The 18,893-nt window shown below is 37.9% G+C and overlaps 1 protein-coding gene across 1 annotated transcript in view; it reads left to right on the top strand.

The window, feature by feature from the left end:
- Nucleotides 1-18,893, top strand: part of NRG3 (neuregulin 3) — a 377,348-nt gene that overhangs the window by 298,596 nt on the left and 59,859 nt on the right. Inside the window, exon 4 of the mRNA XM_052677569.1 lies at nt 8,055-8,081. Coding sequence (XP_052533529.1) covers nt 8,055-8,081 — 27 coding nt within the window. The remainder of the gene's footprint in view (nt 1-8,054; nt 8,082-18,893) is intronic.

The raw sequence follows: 18,893 nt of genomic DNA, 5'->3' as shown, positions 1-18,893 counted from the left end.
ATAAAGTCTTATTGGAATGGGGAATCAGCCTCAGAGGATGGGGTGCAGGGAAGGTTCCACTGGGGGGATTTCAGAGAGTGCTTGGAGGATAATGCTGAAGTGTGCCTCACCTTCAGGGAGCCTTCCCTCCATCTGAAAGCAGCAGGATCATACAATTAACAATAATGACTTGAAGTCTCTGTGTGAGTTCTCACCAGCTTTAAATAAAAGGAAGCTGCAGAAATCTTTTTATATATAAATTTTGAGATAATATGACAAACCCTTACGTCTATCTATGAAGCCACTCAGTTTTCTCTGGATTGTTATCCTTCTAATGGTTAATACCAAAAAAGAAGTAAATGTAGAAAAAGCAGCATGCCCACTGGCCGACCACGCAGCAGTTGTGGGTTTGTTTTTTGAGAAGCTATTAGTTGAACTGTAAAACAAATAGAGGGGGAGTTAATACTAGAAAAGGAAAGATGTGCCCAGATTTGGCATCGTTCCCTTGCTGCGCGTCTTTTGTGCAGGCATGGGAGAGATGTGCAGTAATGGCAGCATTTTTGTCAACTGCCATTTGCTATTTCCTCCATTGAATCACAAGAGGTGTTGGACAAATACTGTGTTCTATGATAAAGTTCACTGCAGTAAGGTCTTCAAAGCTTTCAGGTTTACAGTCCTGTAAAATTTGATTTAAAAATGAAGAATGCTTGTTTTTTTCTGTACTAAATAGGGGGAAAGTACAGAGGTGAATACTGAGCAACCCTGTTATGTACATGGATTGTTCCCTTGCAGCTGGATCCATGGTGTGAGGGGATTTCCATTCCTGGTTCCTTAGAGGATAGGACTCACAGTGACATTTAGAAGAACATGGGAGTTCTTGGTGTTGATAAGTTTATGTTTCAGAAAGATGACTTGGGAGACTCCTGAGACACAGGAGACCAAAAAAAAAGCCCAGTAGGCAGCAAAAGCCAGAAACACTTGTTAAAATTTTGATTAAAACATCTGTGTTTTTATCATCATCCAAGCATGAAACGAAGAACTGCTGGAAATTAGGCTTAGTAATGCTGCTGTATGAAGAAGCCTCTTCCATAAAGTGCAAGTCTCACACAGCAAGTGCACATAGTAATCAGAGTGAATTTAAATAATTCTTGTGGTCCATTCTGAATTACTTAAACTAATATGAGTGTCTTTTTTGCGAGTATGGTTACATTGAATGTCTGAAGATATGCATCTTCCCAAATTAGAGTAGATAAAAACCAACATCTTTCTAAAAGGTCTAAGTATTCCTCGTATTTAATTGAGCCACCTGAATCGTGCTATGCAGAAATGAGAGCAATTGTCTAGGCATATGTAAATAACTATGGATGTAAATAAATATGGAAATTTTACTGTCATCAGAACAGCAATGTATATTTCAGTCATTAAATTCAGTCAATATTTTAAAAGTCTTGATGTGAATAGCTGTATTCTGAAGCTGCTGGTTGTTCAGGTTTGAGGTGTTTGGTGTTTTTTTTTTTTTACTGCAGTGAAAGCAAATTACTTGGTGTATTAGGGAATAAGGCTATATTTTCCACAGATTGATGTACGTTCCTTGTCCTGAAGTTGAAGAAAGTAATTAGGTTTTAAGAAATTGACAAAAACTTACAAAATTTGCTGTGCCTTTGGAGAGCAGTAAACACCATTGCGTCTGAACATTTTCTTGTAGTAGTGAAGTGAAGGACAGCTTAATGATCTGTAGAAGGAATAAAGTTACATTTAGCATGAGAAATGTTTATTAAATGTCATATGTTCATAAGATGAGGGAGCTATTAGTAATTCCTCTAATGATTCTGTGAGGCCTATATTCTCAAATATCCATTTGGAAATAATAGGGGAGAAATCCCAGTAGTCATTTCTAGGAAACTTGTAGACTTATTCCACCTTAAAAGACATTTTATGTCATTTATTGAACCAGAAGAGGATTTTTTTTTCCCAAAGAGAACTACAGTCAAATGAAATCTTTTAAGCTTGTGACAGGATAAGTAATCTAGTTCTAACACAGTTCCAAAATGCTTTGTAGACCATATGTGCTGGAAGTACTACTGTTTCTGTTTGTTTTGACAAAAATATGATTCCCGTCTTGTTAGTAGCTTGATGTGGGCTTTTCATGATGCGATTGGGAAGGACCAGCTTCTACAGTGTGGGCACTGTCATTTTGAAAGGAGTGACTATAATGCCAGTGGCTACTGAAATGCAGCAGGAGTGCCTAATTACTTAAAGCATTTTACAGATGCTCAATGGAGATCAATACGATCAAATCCGTTCACCAGCATATCTGAATATGAAGGCAAGCCCACCTGTGGAAGTATTGAGCAGAGGTGTGAGAGGTGGACAAAGACTGCAGGAAGAGCAGATTTTGATTCTGTGGGAACCAATGGGTTAATGAATAGGGAAGGGTAGGAGAGCAAATTGCTCTCCTATCATCATTTTCTTGATGGTTCCTCAGTAACTACCTGTGAGGTGATTGTGACTGCAGGGTGAGTGCTGTTACTATTGGACAAAGGGAGGAAGATGCTTTAGAAGCCCAAGATAGTATTTCAGAATTGTAGAAGTAGGTCAGATAGCTACTTCAGTGTTTTGTCTTTGTGTAGTTCCTTTTTTTTTTTTCCAGTTCTAGTACTAGTACAGGCTTTTTTCTGATCTACCAAAACTGAAGGATATTGGTGAAATATTGATTTATTTTTTTTCTAGGAGTATTAAGTAGAGTCGTTGGTTATATCGCTTACTCATGGTCAACAAGTCACACTGTGTTGTTCAGTGTTTACTGCATTTGCACTAGATTGGGTGAGAAGACTTGATTACAGGTTTGTCACATTTGCTTACAATTTTCATCTTTAGAGAAAGCTTAAAAAATAACCTTGTCAACATGAGTCACTATACAGGCAGCTTCATTTCCATTTGATGTAGTTACTAATTTCAACTGAAATAGCATTAGATTTTTTGCAAATGAAATTTGAAAACATCTTTGAGTTGGTGGACTAGAGAAAAAGTCATATGTGGGCGTACTGTCTGAATTGTTTAAGTTCTTATATGTGTTGAGTGTTAAGTAAACCAGTCAATACAGTATGTACAGAGTAGTAGTATTTAACATTTACTCGCTGTCTTTTCATTGGTGAATGTAATGGCTTATGGAGAGGCAAATGAAGGATTGCTGTATTTAACGAATACCTAACGCTAAACGTTTTGGCCTGCATGCTTCAGATGTTTTGTAAGTTGATTCATTTCATAAATATAAGGATGTATTTATTTGGTGCATTTATAGCTACAGTGAAAAGAATTCTAGGATTAAAAGCTGTACTGATGTACAAACCATAGATGTCAGTGCAAGTTGTCTACATGATTCAATGAGACTAAAGTTGTTCCTTAAAGTCCAGTGTTGTGCATTAAAGAGAAGTAACTTTTCCTGTTAGCTGTAGAGACGATAATTTGATGTCTTCAAAATGACAGTGAACAGGCAGTATAATCCTCTGTGAGCCTGCATGCTGCAGGTGAGGTAAGCAGTTCAAGCTTCTAATTTGTCTTCAACCTGTGAAGGTGGAACCATTGCTGGTATTTTTTTTTCGGAAGTCAGAAAAAGCCTTTCAACCTTCATGATGTAAAACAGCCAGGAGCATTTGTCTGTCATTCACAGGGAGAGTAAATCAATAGTTTATTCAATTATTCAGCCCTGTGTATTATTTATATAAGAACTGGTTTTGCTGGATGTTTTTCAAATGCTCCCTTGTTATGAAATTGATAGTGGGTGGGAGTTTCTATCTGGAGGTTGCACTAACCTCTGCAGAGTCGTACAGATATTCAAAAGAAATTGATTTTTTATTCCTTTCTTGCTCTTTTTTCCTTTGGAAAAAAAAAAAAAAAAGAAAAGAAGAGAAAGCAATTAACTGTCTTCAGCGTTCAGTTTTGTGGACTGAGGATTTTAATTTGGTTTAAAATACAGTTAACCCTATCTGTACAAATTCAGAATATCAGTATTTCATCCTTGTTCACGCTGAGAACGTACCAGTCTGTGAAGTTTTATATAAATTGTTTACTTTTTTTAAGGGGTGCGTATATGTGGAATTTTCACTATTATGTCTTGATGTGGTTGGAACAACTGGCTGATATATTCTGTAAATTTACTAGTAAATCAGTGAACATGTAGTGAACTGCCCAGCTATTGCTGGGGAAATTAGCATTTGCTCTTCAGACAATTTGATTGATCTTCAACTCTGTCTTCTTCCCTATAACCAAGTAAATCTGAATTAAAAATGTGAGCAGTCCAACGTAGTTTGCAGCATATTCTTGTGTTGCATTTTTTGTTCAAAACAATAAACTACCAAGGAAAACTGGGCAAACCTTATGAGTTTATTGCAAACAATAAACTTCATTTGCAGGGTAAAGTAATTCACACTGATTCGTATTGAAGTCAGCCTATTTTTAGAGCAGATTTAAATGTCTATAATAGTCTACACTGAATGTTTTAATATTGAATATTTTTCTTCTACAGATCAGAGACTTTTAGGTTTTGGGCTTATATTTCTTTTCATAATGTAAGTTAGAATGCACATGAAATAGTAAAACCATTCTTGGACCAGGAGAAATAGCTCCGCATTAAAATGACTGAGAAAAAAGCCCCGACTAACCATAATCCAGAGCCAAAGCTGCACATTACATGTGAAGCTTTAATAAATTGATCTGTTAGCAGGTACAAGTTTATCTTCCCCTGCGCTTGTTATCAAGGATTCCCACATGTAGATGTATTCATAAAGTATAAATTGGAATGGCTTCAGCATTAGCAAGAAATTCACTAAGTATAAGGAACGTAAGGCTCAGTAGTTTTCCCACATCAACAACCAAATTCAGATATATTCATAAGTATAAAAGTATAAAAGGTAATAGTCTTCCTGTCTATTACTTCCTCAGAGCATAACAATACAAGAAAGGAAAGAAATCTAGGACCCATCTAGGGAGCAGAGCCCACATTCCAGTACATTAATACGTTAATATCAGTCATACACATTTTTGTTTTACTGAGGCCTTGAAGAAACTGCATCGCCTGATGGTGAATGGCTTGACACTCTCCTTTCTGACTCTAAGGAAATGTTTGGATGCAGTTAATCACACGTATGTTGTGGCTGGATAGGAGTGCAGCAGTCTTCTACTCCATGGTGCACTGTTGACGGAGTGGGATTCTGCATTTTGGTGCTCGGCTTTGCCTTAGGTCAGCACTACAGCCTGCTTTCTTCCCCCAGTGCCTGGCTGTGTGGGCCCTGCCCATCTCTTACACCTGTCTACTGAGAGGGTCTTACCCCCGACAGCAGGGGAGAAGCCTGTTTCCAAAAATGGCCCTTGAATTATAGGATAATAACAACAGACTGTTAACAAAAAAAAAAAAAAAGAAAGAGAAAAAGAAAACAACAAACAAGCCAAAACAAAAACTGTGTAAGTATACAGATGCATTTGGATACTGCTTGTATTGTGTTGGAAATGTGGGGCACTAGTGTTACCAGTGGTGCTTGAACACTTGCAATCAGTGTGACATGTACCAGCCCCGAGTGGACACAATGGGTGACCTTCTCATCATGGATTTGGGTTCAGAGGCAACCTGAGTGTCAAGGCTCTCCCCAAAACTTGCAAGTGACCACGAGCACATAACAGCTCTGAGCACTGATTGTACAGGAATTAGTAATTTGTTTTCTGTTTCCAGGATTCTGCTTACAGGACTTGCAGAGCTGTGCTTATTAAGTGGACAGCTTAGATATTTTGCTGTTAGGACTTATCCCATTAGACATCCTTTCATCATCATCTCTGTATATCAACTTTATCTGCAATATATGTTACGCTGGTTGTTCAAGTTGCTTTCCAGGCAGTGACATAATTAAAATAAATAACCTGACAAATGTTCCCCTCTCTCCTATTGCTTTAAAGAAGCCTATGGATTAGGCTTGTTTCTCCCTACACATAAACCACTCCAAAAGTAAAATCCTTCCTGTAATTTTTAAAAGGTAGGTGTATTTTATATACACTTTTTGAGATTACTTAGCTTCCTGAAGACTGGATAATGGTGTTTTGATCTCCATTATCCTTTTTTAAATGTAAGCAGTTATCTTACCAAAAGATGCAAGAATGTGAATTCTTGCAGGTAGATAATATTTGTGGATTTTATAGGTAGAGGAAATGAGAGGAAGAAAAACAAGGCACAGATCTCTGCAGCTATAGCACTTTGAGTGCACTTGTCTTATTTCTGATGTTACGTTCTTCAAGTTGCGTTTCTGCATCAGTTGTAGTAGGGATATTAGTATGCAATGTTAGTATGTAAGAATATGGATGAGAACACTGTAATGTGGAATGTATGTATGGTTTTAACTTTACTTAGAAAGTTACACACAATGCATATATGTATGGCTTTAATTTTATGTTAATATTATATTTACATAATACCTATTTGCATGTCTTCAATGCCAGTAAAAGATGACTCATTTGGGTGTTGCTAGACTTGGGAAAGGCATCTGTTCTGACTCCAAGCCGGCAAGATGTCGATACCTGATAGCGTTACCTTACATTCTTTTCTTTTGAGATGCATTTTGGTTTTTTTTCCATGTAGGTACATATATAGCTTAGGAATTGTGTTATAAATTTGTATTTCGAGTGAATCAGTCAAGCTAACGTCCAGTGCCTTTTCCTGGAAGGATTGTGAGTTTACAAAAGGCAAATGACTCCCAGTGCTTTCAGAAGAAACTGCAGTATCTGAGATTCTCATCTTAGGTGAAAAATCTGATAACTCAAATTGTAGTGTTTGGATTTACTGTTGTGTTTACGTTGGCGAATCTTTTTGTGGCTTTACTGTATAGTTCTTAAGTGACTTTTTGAAAGTAACTGTTGGATGGGTTAAAGTGGAAGTGTTTTGTGCGGCTCTTTGCACTTCCTAAGAGATTATAGCCTGGCTCCACCTTGCCTAGGAAAAATAATGTATTAACCTTCTCTGTCTGAAGAAAATGTGACAGTAAATTGAAAGGAAGACTAAAAATAATGATTTTGCTTTTAATATATTTTTAATGAAGACATCACATTTCCCTCAGAAAAAAGAAAGCCTTATTTGCTTTTTATAATCCAAATGATGACCTCCCCTGGGAAAGTAATATGTTTCAAGTTTAGCACAGAATAGAATTGTGTTCAGCACCCTTTCAGAGTGTCTGGTTTTCTGCAGTACCAGTTTGAACTGGGATCCACTGAAGAGCTGGTTTTAAGTTTTTCCCTGTCCCTGCAAAATGACTTGTGTTATTCTTTAACCAAATAGCAATTTAAACACACTCCCTACCACCTTAATAAATTTAAATCTACTTTGCCCAGTAATGTTTTTAGGCAACAGAATCATACTGTAATTAATCACTTGAAAAGAGGTCCTGAGGTGTTTTGAGCTCCATATGGTAAATTCAGTCCATGACCAAAATGAACTGAAGATTTGCTTGTTTTTAGTTTCTTGAAATTATTGCTGAGTACCACTCATGTGGCCAAATAAGTGACATATCCACTACCTCCTAAAGTCAGATCTGTGTTACGCAACAGGTCGCAGCAGTGCTATCACATCGGATGAAAGAGTGGCCGCAGTGCTGTAATGAGAGCTGCAAAACTCAGTGAAAGCCTTTCATTTCTTTGTTTAGTTTTTGATCTTCTTAGGAGAAACTGAAAGCAAGAACTTGACGCTACCATCTTTACTCAGATATTAAGAGAGAATTTTCGAGCAAGAGAGAATGCATTTCTGTAATTAGCTGATTTGAGGCAGTTCGGTAAGTACAGTAAAAGTGAGAGTGAAAGTTTGCATCCTTCCCCAGACACATTTACCTTAAGTAGCAGGTCCACACACTAGAGTTCTGTTTTAGGATTGCTCCTTTTTGACTAATACTCATAGACTGGGTCCCTGAACTGATACTGAGTTCTGCAACACTGCCAAAAAATATCAAATGGTACAAATGGTGACAGAGAGGGTATTTACTTTTCAGTCTAACATTTCCCTTTCTTCTCTTTTTTTTTTCTTTTACATGCTTTCTTGGGTACAGCAGACCATTTAGGAATTGAATTCATGGGTAAGTTTTGACTTCTCTTTCTTTCACTGTTTAACATTTATCTTAGTTAATCATCATCCCAAAACATATGGAATTTAGTGGAAAGTCTCCCATGAGCTCCATCAATGGATCTTGGATTAGGCGTTAATAGCAGGTCCTTTTATATTTACTGATTACATTGGAAATTATGTCAAGATTTTATTTTACTCTTACTGCTAGAGGACTGTAAGCTACATGATGATGTTTTTGTGTTTTACTGGTGTTTAATGAAACAGACCATAAAAATGATATGGCTGTGTCATGACATTTTTCATGAGATTTTGGAAAAAATTTAATGCATGTGTTTGTGTAAAGGAGAATAAATTTTTAAACAGAGTGATTTATTTATTTATTTATTTATTCAGAATACTGTTGATGACAGTGTTCAAGTGTAACTAGGGTTAATGTTAAACATTCCATTAGAATTTAGTAGAGGAGATGCAGGGATATTTTTAAGAAAGACAGTAAATAATTTAATTTCATTTTACTAGAAAGCTCAAACAGGCTTGATTTTGATTTTGAATGACTGCTTTCTGAAAAGAAAAGGTGATTTTCTACTGACTCTGCAGTTGCAGTGTAGCACGTTCATAGCCTGAGGGACTGATAGGTTGAATAGGTCAGTGCTTCACATGTCAATTGGTGATCTTTAGAGAGCATGAGTTATTTCCTCTAGGGAGCTGGGATCTGTCCTTAGCAGGGCTAGTGATCTGGTTTATCAGCTGCATAAACAGCTTGCATAAACAGTTGCATATGATTGAAAATGATTGAAAGCAAATAATACGCTGGGAATTCATATGGAAGTCAAAAAAAAAAAAAAAAAACACCTTTGTGTCTTTTGCCTGTTTTGAATATTATTCTTTTTTTTATTTAAAAATTTAAAAAATAAAAATATCATCACCTAATGATTTTAAGTGATGACATGGGAATTGTTTTGACAAGTGAGGTATCGCTCATCGTTGTACCATTGCTGTGATGAGTATTAATGACATAGCAGGCTGCTTAGCAAGAGGACAGGTAGCAGGTGGAACATGTTTTCCTACTGCTTTTGGACTTGTGTGGCATATCTAGAGGCCTGCCTACAAATCTGGGCTCCCTAGGTAAGGAGAGAGGTTTACAATCTGAACTCAGTGCAGTGAAGGCTCACCAAGATGGTCGGGGGCTGGAGCTCATGGCATGCAAGGAAGTGCTGAGTGCACTCAGTTTCTCAGAGGAAAGCAAGGGGAGATCTCCCTTCCACTTCAAACTCCATGATGGCTGCTTACAGAGAAACAGGATTGGACTATGTGGAGGTGCAGAGGGAAAATGTAAGAGACAGTGGACACAAAATTCTCATTACTTATTGTGAGTACTTTTTGAAAACGAGAGTGGTCGTCAGCCATTGGAACAGATTCACTATAGATACTAGGGAGCTTCCATTGCTGGGGATTTTTAATATTTAGCTGAAGGGGGCCTTGAGCATCCTGATGCCACTGCATAGTGGGCTCTGCTGTGAGCACCCAGATGGACAGGGTGACTCCAGTGCTCCCTTTCAGCCTGGATCATTTTGTGTGTTCTACAAGTTTGGTGTTTCATTTGGGTTTATTTGAAACTAAAAGTACCGGTGGAAATTAACGCAAGTGTTTTCATACACTTAGTTGACAAGAAAATGTTTTTCATTAAAGATTCTGCATGTATTCCAATTTTGCTGAGTCTGCAAGCAGCAATTGTGAGGAGTATGAATCAAACATACTTATCAAATCATATGTACATCACACATACATATCAAATCATATAAAGAGGTTAAGAGACATTTATAGGAGCTTCTTCGTAAGAAGGAAAGTGCTCTGCAGGAGGCAAAGGCAAAGCGTTTTATCTTCATTTTGAGCTTCTTAGTTTCTTTTTTTTTTTTTTCCTTAAGACATCTTTTTTAAGACTTGAAATAGAGCCAAGGCTTCAGGGGTTGGCTCTGAGTTGTCTTCTCATATGAGTAGCTTTTTGATTGTCTTATTTAATATTGGAACAGATCCTAATTGTATAGAAATTAATGAAGTTGTATGTCTCTAGAATGGAAATATTATGACAGAAATCTAAGATGTAACAGAAGTCTAAGATGTTATTCTGTGGGCCAGGAAAAAGCAAGACCGAGATTCATACATGAAAGTGAAATGCTTGAGCTTCTTAAAGGCTTCAATTATTATTATTATTTTTTTTTAGGAACTACTTAGCAAGTGTAAACAAATAAAAATCATTATTCCACATGTAGAAAATTACATATTTCTGTATATGGAGACATCTGGTGACAATATACTGATCCTATTAGCGTCATTTGTGCTGAGCCTTTCCCGTTAGTTTGCTTCTGTACTGTATAAAATAATCTCAGTAACAGGGATAAGTATTTTCCAGTTACGATAAATAAGGTATGGGTGATGCAGAGGTTAGCACTGATTGTATGGGATCCCAGAGCATGCTTTCTAGTGTTTTGCTTGCATTTGTGAGTTCAGTTGCTTTAGGATTTGCATTTCCATCATCGTCAACTGGAAATTTTGCCTTAGAAGTTGATCTATTCTTTGAGGAAAATAGCATTATTCTTGAGTAGCGTAACATTTTCACTCTTGAAGCAGAGTTTCTGAGTTTTACCTTCTTCTTACAAGTTGGTAATGAAGTAAGGGAAGATACCACTGCACTTTGTTTTGAAATCATCATGTAATTAGGTGAAGAGTATATGAAAAGTTAGTTTCAATCCCTGCCCTGGGTTGAGAATTGTTTTAGTTGCTTTTTCATAATCTGTTTTACAAGAGTGAAAGCTATGTAGGCCTGGCTTCCCAGGGAAGGCTGGGCTCCTTCCCCAGTCAAGTTAGAAGCTCCTGAAGATATGAACAACCATCTGCGGTGCTGCCCTGTGGTGTACAGATAAATGATCCATCTGGCTTAGCAGGCATTCTCTAAGGAAAGTAGATGAGCAAAGCCATTTTTTATTTGCCATAAACAGAAGAACCCAGAGTTGCTGGAGGATACGTACCTGCCCAATCCTTTTATTGTCCTGTTAGACATCTGCTGACCATGAGCTTGTGTGTCCTTTTGGGCCTGCGGTATGCCTTCTCCCTCAAGCTCTGGTGGCAATCAGTTGCAGAGGTCAGCGTGCACTGTTTTAATATCTCCTGAAACCCACCTCTTGCCAGAGTCTGTGGTCATCCTTACAAGTTCTAACAGGCTGTGTGTGCAGGAGTTATGTGTTCAGATTATTTGCTACACTGGCTGCTTTGTTATTCTCCATCACCTTCTCACCTTCCCATGACCTCTTTTGGATGTTATCTTGTTTATGTTCTGTATGCTCTGTGCATTCCCAGACATGAATGCCTAGTACTTTAGTATCCTTGCTGGTCTTGGTTTGCAGTGTCTGTTTCTTCATATGGATAGCAGAGATAGATGCAAACGTATTACCGTGGCATATATGTTTTAAAACGTTGCAGGTATAACAACAAATATACACTTCTTACATATGCATGTGCAACTGCTGTTAAATTAAATGAAAGTTATGTGTTCAAGGGACATTATGTCCTAAAAAATGTACATTTAAGAATTGTTGTCAGGATGGCCAAGCTTTTTGCAGTTTCTAAGAATATGGAGACGATCTATATTGCTTAGTACCTCAAATGAGACCAGTCATTTTTGTCAGCATTTCTGCGTTTGCATTGCTCAGCTTTCTGGGGGATCTCTTTTGGTAGCGTGCAGCACAGAGACTGTTTTTTCCCTTGGAAAAGGCTACAAAGTTCCCTTCCTCCTGGCCTGTGCTCCTCAGCTGCATGGCTGCACATTTCCATAGGGCTCCCAGGGCATCTCACCAGTCGTGACGCAGGCAGTGTCACGTATATTTCCAACATGTGGGTAAGTAAACATTATCATGATATTATAAATGAACTGAAAATCTGTTTGTACTGTTTTGTCAATTGAAAGCAGCCTGGCTGTTGGTAGTGCAGCGAGTTTGCAACAAATGAGAAAGGCTGAAAGAAGAAGCTTTTAATGAATGGTAAAACAGTCTGATTTGTTCTAGATAGTATGAGTGACTGCAGATTGGTATCTGTTTTCTTGATCTTCAGAGCTGAATGTTAGCATTGTTATTTTGTTGTCATTTTGTGTGATGGAAATATTGATGGTGAAGCCATGTGTCTGTGGGAGCCAATAAAGATGGTAGGGTTCCTTCGCTGTGAGACTGGCTTGGGGAGACAGACCTTGTACATGTGTGTTCCAACTGCAGAGTAAAATCACTGCTGTAACTCCCAGGTAAAAGAGATGCAGAAGTCAGGGGGTGACCTTAAGAAATAAATATTGTGGGCTCAATCAGTCAGCACCCAAGATAAGAAGTCATCAGTTCGACTTGTTTCTTACAGCAGGAAAGAGTGTGGAGTAAGGATGTCATGTGCCAAGGGATGAAGTGCGAAAGTGAGTTTTAAAATAACCTGCTGTGACATGAACAAACATGACCACTGTAGCTGAAACAGTATCTATTGTATCTGAAACTACTGCAGCAGTTCATCTTATCTTCCAGAAGCTTTATCTTTTGTTTTGTAACAGTAACGTGCAATAGATACAGATAAAAAAAAATAATACAAAACAGTCTGTGGCAAGTACAACAGGTAGGCTGCTACAGTATTGATGAAAATACAGTCACGACATTAAATTAAGCAGAGCAATAAAGTAACCCAGGAACTGGAACATCATTAGAATTATTCTTTATACATCTCCTTGCAATGACTACGGTGTGAAAGGTGTTTGGTTTTTTGTGTTCTTAATGTCAGAGAAGAAAGTGCCTGCTTTGTTTCCACTCTGCTGATTCTTACCCTGTCTTCTTTGTGTTGAGATGCTTGTATGCCTCAAACTGTGGGAACACATGATAAACAGACTCTGGGAGCTTTGGTCATGCATTTCGATTTTTGCTAACCACAAAAGATGCTCTGCTGATTGTTGGCAATATGAGCAAGACTGAAAAATAGGAACAAAACTGTTTTTTACTGTTCAAGAAAAAATAAAAAGGTAAAGTTCATTAGTTTATGCACAGCTCACAAATGTGTAGCAGGTGAGACATCCTCTAAAACACAACGTCTTGTAGCAGCAAGCACACAGAAAATAAATACCAGTGGATGGCTTTAGCTTTGCTTCTTATTTTGTGAACTCTCATCTGTTATAAAACTTGTAACACACTGTTCTCACTGGAAGAGAAAACGAACATTCACTTAAGTGAGCAAAGCATATATGTATTTTAAAGAATGTGGTTAAAACCAGAATTCAGCTTTCCCTGTATTCCTTTTCTATTGTATTTATTTATTTTTTAATATAAAGCAGGTCAATTCTTTCATGGTAATGTGGGGCACTGGCTGTTTTATGCTTCTGGTTACACATAATGTATTATTATATGTTCTGATTACCATCATCTCCTGGTAATCTTAAAGTGAATTTGTCTGCTGATTATATCATTCTTTAAGCATTTAATATATTTCATCATATTCTTGTACTCATTTAATAAATTCCTGAAGCTCTAAGAGACTGTATCAAGCTAATATTATTTGTTGTCGTAGTCCCTTTATTACTAATCAAGCCCAAACTTTATTTTTTTTTACTGAATTTTGCTTCAGCTTTTGGGCCCTTGTATTTCTGTTTAGTTTGTGAAATACTTGTCTCTTCTAAGCACGATGCGAAATAACAGCAGTATTCTGTGGATCTTCACAGAATTATTTTAGCTGGGAGGAGCAGTCATCAACTCTAGAGAAAAGACCACCAGAAGACTTAATTGAATAGAAGCAACTGATGTGTGTGTGCTGTGAGATTAATGGAGAAAGCAAAAGTTCCTCAGGTGGGGGGGAAGCGCTGCCACTGGCTGCACCTTCTTAGGAAAGCGTGAATTTGAAATGAAACCTAAATGTATCTGGTGAACATGCTGAAGGATCTCTTTCAACACTTAGACTCACATCTGCAGATCTGGTTGGTTTTGTGTAAACCAGAGGAAGAGGTTTATCCCTGAGTGATTGTGACCTAGGTACCATCTGCATTTACCACACCAGTAGCTGTACTGCTCTCTTTCTGTGCCATTTTGTCAGTTTACCTACATTACATTACCTATGTCAGAAATGGATTGGGTTGGATTAATTTGCATTAGAAGGCAAGACTAAGATTTACCAAAGGATTAGTTTACGTTTACTGCATTGACTTGTAACACTTTCTGAGCACTTCCCCTATGAAAATACCACATTTTATCAACTATGTGGGTAAAATAATGACGATTTATATTATTTATTCTGACCAACCTCTTTGATTGGAATTTTCTTCTAACTAGCTAACTAACCACTTGTGGTGGAACTTATCTTTTTCAGTCAATCCGTCTATGTATTGATAATATAGTAAGCTCACAGTTGTGGAAAGCTGGAATTGGTCATGGTTTCTCTGTTTGTTGATCTGGAGCTGGGCTGGGAGGAGGTGGTGGTTGTATTAAGCACAGTATAAGTCTCTGTAAATTGGTTGTATGGCATCAGTAATGTGACATATATTTTTTAGCCTGTTACTTCCCATGCAAGTGTGTATGGTCTATAACTAGAGTGTCAAAATGTCATCTGAGGACTAAAAAAGAGAAATAGTGAAACCTTAAGAGATATTTTGTATAAGCTTCCAGGTAAGTGGCTGCATAACTCCTACTCCCAGGTACAAACCACTTCTGCATGAGGCTGTGGTCTATTGTCACTTCAGAAAAAGGGAATCGTGCTGTAAGGCTGGATTTCAAACAAGAACGCAGCGTCTCATCTGCATGCAGAGGTTTTTTTTGCATTATTATGTCAATAATGTATGCAAATCATGCATATATTCTGATTGGGGCTGGGTGTGTCCCCTGGGTTTCTGCGTGGGTGATGTCTCTCAAAGGTGAATGCTTTTTATCATGAAATACAGGTAATTGGATGGCCCCCATTGAACGACAGCTGTGTATTTAAATGTGACCTTATAGCTAGTCAGTCTTGTAACCTGCGTTTTCAGTGTGGTATTTAGGAGGTATTTGAGGAATTGTTAAAATGGGCATCACAGGAAGTTGACTTGTAATGATGAGATTTTACTCTTGGCCTTGCTTGGTCTGTGGTGATTTAACCAGCTGTAACCATGTGTAGACAGTGACATGTGTGTATTGTGTACTGCTTTGAGTTTCTTGCTGAGCGAGGACCTGGGAAGAGACTTCAAATTAGTAAGTACACCATGTACGTGCCTGGGAAAGCTTGGAGTCTGTTGTTTAACCACTGGATGAGGCTTTTATTAGTTGTTCACTGGGTACAGTGGTATTTTTCTACAGGAGAAGAGGCTCCAAATGCCAGAGCTGTGCCGTGTTTATGCAGCCACAGTGAATCACTGTTACTTTAGCCTTTGCTGCTTTGAGGTATCACGTAGGTGTCAAGTCTCATCCAGAAAAAGATGCAAAGATTTGGAAAGCATAAGGTGAATATCACAATAAATGTTCTATGACAGTGGTGCACTTGTAATATATATTGCAGTTGCATAGAAAAATCGATGTTTCTGATGGTGAACTAAATCTTTGTGTCCTCTGTGCCTAGAATGAGCAGAGACAGCATCCTGCCAGTAGTTGCTGGAAGAAGAGAAGAAAGGTAAGCATCTTGGAAAAAATGATAATGCACTATGCTGAGCACTGAATTATTTTTTCATATATTCCCTTTTCTTTTCTTTTGCAGGAGCTGTATGATATTGGCATGTGAAGATATGCAAAGCCGTTATTCCAGCTCCGGCCGATTATTTTAATAAAGTTACTTCTATAATAACTGAAAATTGTATCACAATCCCATTTTTCATCCTCATTAACATCAGTTTACCTTCGTTTTGAAACCAGCCCGTATCACTATTTACTTCTGACTACGTAGCTCTGCGGTTATATTGGGAACGAGCCTGGGCAGCAGAAGAAGAGGGGAAAAAATAGTGTGCACGTGTTGTTCTTGTGTGCTTGATACTCAGCAGAAGTTTTATTAATTGCAAACTGTTGCTTGCAGGGGACAGACAAGGGTTTGTGTTTACCCGTGCAAACTTTTCATCTTTGGATGGTAAAATCGATCACAATGAAGTATTATGATTTAGTATGGATTCAGAATTTTCAAGTATTTAGATCATGTCCTTTTAGTTACTCACTGTGCCTATAGTTACCATATCCCTTACTGCACAATTCTCACATATATTAATATGATCCTTTCTATTTTAAGTGAATTACGTTCTACTCCATGTGTGGTATTAGTGAGTAAACTATTGTGTTAAGTAATACCATGGTTTTTTTTGGCTATTCTTGCAGGTCCTTTGGTAATTTAGTTTTTCACATTCAAGTACAAAGGGAAAATAATTGTCTGGTAAAGGAGGGGCATGACAGATGTATGCATGCATTACTGAAGTTTTGAACAAGATTAACAAAAATTTTAGTCTTCTCTATCTGACAGTGAAACAAAAAACTAAAATCCACTCAAAATAACAGAAGAGGTAGGCAGAATTAATAGTCTAATAAGTTTGTAGAGGAGAAGGGACAGAAGTTGCTTGGCAATTAAGAGCATGAATACTTCTATTTGTAATTTTCCATTCATTGCTGTTAATGACTAGCAGCATTCGTTTCCTTCTGTCATTCAAATGATGGCGTTGTCTCCAAAAATACAAGTCACTAAAGGAACACGGAGTGAAGCTCACTGCAGACTTGGGAGGCTGCCTGCCTAAGCCTGACCTCTTCTGCACAATGCCTGGTGAGGTGTGCTCTCAGCCCCTGTACATTTGGCTCTGTTGGTTGTGGCACAGGAACAAACTTGAGTGCTATAGAGACGTAAGTATCTCTGTGTGATCCTGTAGTTTGCAAAATGGATGCTTACAAGGACTTCAGGTGTTCGAGTTGGAGCTGGCTGGGAATTCTGAGAATGGCAGTGTTGAACTCAGAGTTACTTTTGTCTTGTGATTTCCAGTCAAAACCACATGGAAGCCAGTGGATACTTCAATATAATTTCTAAGGCACTTGAAAGCAAAATGTCAGGTGTGTGATTACATTCACACAGAAGTCAGGTGCTTCTTTTCATGACCGCCTACAACTGGAAAACATCTCTCAACAGTGTTGACAGAACTTATCTGCAGGTAACTCTGTGTCCATGTGCAAAGCTGGGAGCACCCATACCTTTTCTCTTTTGTACCTGCCTAATTTTTCATTTCTGTGCTTCACTAGACTTTCCTTTTCTGTTAGTTCCAACTTCTGTGTGCACTATGTTGCTATTGCAGGAATAACGGAATCAGTTCTAAGTATCACAACTTCTCTTTGTTTTAATGGAGAGCGTGATCTTTACTGAAGTTTTACTCATGGTTAGTTGTAATGTAAGTGATAGAGCATTTGAAAAATAAGAGTTGCAAAGTGCACTAACTTGCCTAGCTCATAAAATGGGAATGTTAAGAAAATCGATACAGCAGTGTTACTTAAGCAGCTGTAGAAACACAGAAGAATGTATTTATAATACACACTAGTATGGGATACTAATGAAAATATACCAGCTATATCTTTCTGTGTTCACTCAACCCTGCTCGCAATGCTGTTATTTAACCAGTTTAGATTTGCTTTCAGGGTAAGATTTTTTTTTCTTATGAGTAAAGTTGAGATGTTCTTCACGATGTGTTGTTCTGGATGTGGCTCTGGGCAGCGTGCTCTAGTGCTTGGTGACCCTGATCATGGCAGGGGGATTGAAACTATATCATCTTTGAGGTCCTTTTCAACCCAGGCCATTCTGTGATTCTTTCAGTTTGTAGTGTCAAGACTACGTACTTCATATACAGCATTTGTACTTCATATAAAGCTCAACTGATAGGGAAGAACTTTTAAATTGTTCGACACTAAGTAGTTGGCTAAGCACGCTGCAGTGCTAGAATTTATTAAATCTCATTTAATAATTTGCCTCCATTGAGAACAGCGCTGTGATTCCTACCTTTCTTGTATGATTTTTTAATGCTCCTATACTTTGGGCAGTGCAATCAGGAAATAAACAAGGAAGTGTCTGTGGTTTATTGCATTCATTTGATGAACGATGAGGATAAAAATCACCAAAATGAGTAGATTTGTTCTTGGGTCATTTTTTCTTGTAAATCTTTGTGGTGTGCTTTTGAATTTTCTCACCTAATGAGTCTTTTCAAGGTAAGATAGTACCAGAATCTGCGATTCTTCCAGTTAGTAATGATTCTTGCTCTGTAATAAGATGCCTGACCAATAGCAGAGAAAGGATGAGTGTATGTATAAATCCTGTAGACACAGGTCAAACCATTTTAGATTAATTTATTCTGAGTGACTCACAGGGGATCTGGAGACAAGCAGTGGCAATAGTTGTCTGAACAGCAGTGCTGTTTCTTTGAAGCTAGAATAGCTATCTGGTGTTTTTCCTGGGATTAGATGTTTTAAGCTACGTGATCTAAATGTCATACTCAATATTTTGCTGCCACAGAACAAAGTTATCTCATGGAAATATCAACAGGATGAGCAGATGCATATTTTATTACTTATTAGCAGATTGCTGAATATTGGTGATTTGCGAGAGCTGTGCTGGAAGGGCAGTATCTTGTTTCTCAGTGTTAGCTCAAAGTTGCTTAATTCACTGATAACTGGTGTAGCTAGAGGACGTCTGAAAGACAATTGAAATGCAATCTGTGTTATTGATGCTGCTTTTCACAGCTTATAGGACAGGTGTTCTTCTGCTAGAGGGGTGAATAATGTATGCTGTTGGCTTGCTGTTTCAAGTGACATTTTCCAATATCTTTTAGGACTTGGTAGCATCC

Source organism: Tympanuchus pallidicinctus, unplaced genomic scaffold, assembly GCF_026119805.1.
Source record: "Tympanuchus pallidicinctus isolate F22 unplaced genomic scaffold, pur_lepc_1.0 scaffold16, whole genome shotgun sequence".
In the NCBI taxonomy this organism is placed as follows: domain Eukaryota; kingdom Metazoa; phylum Chordata; class Aves; order Galliformes; family Phasianidae; genus Tympanuchus; species Tympanuchus pallidicinctus.
This window is presented reverse-complemented; position numbering and strand designations above follow the sequence as displayed.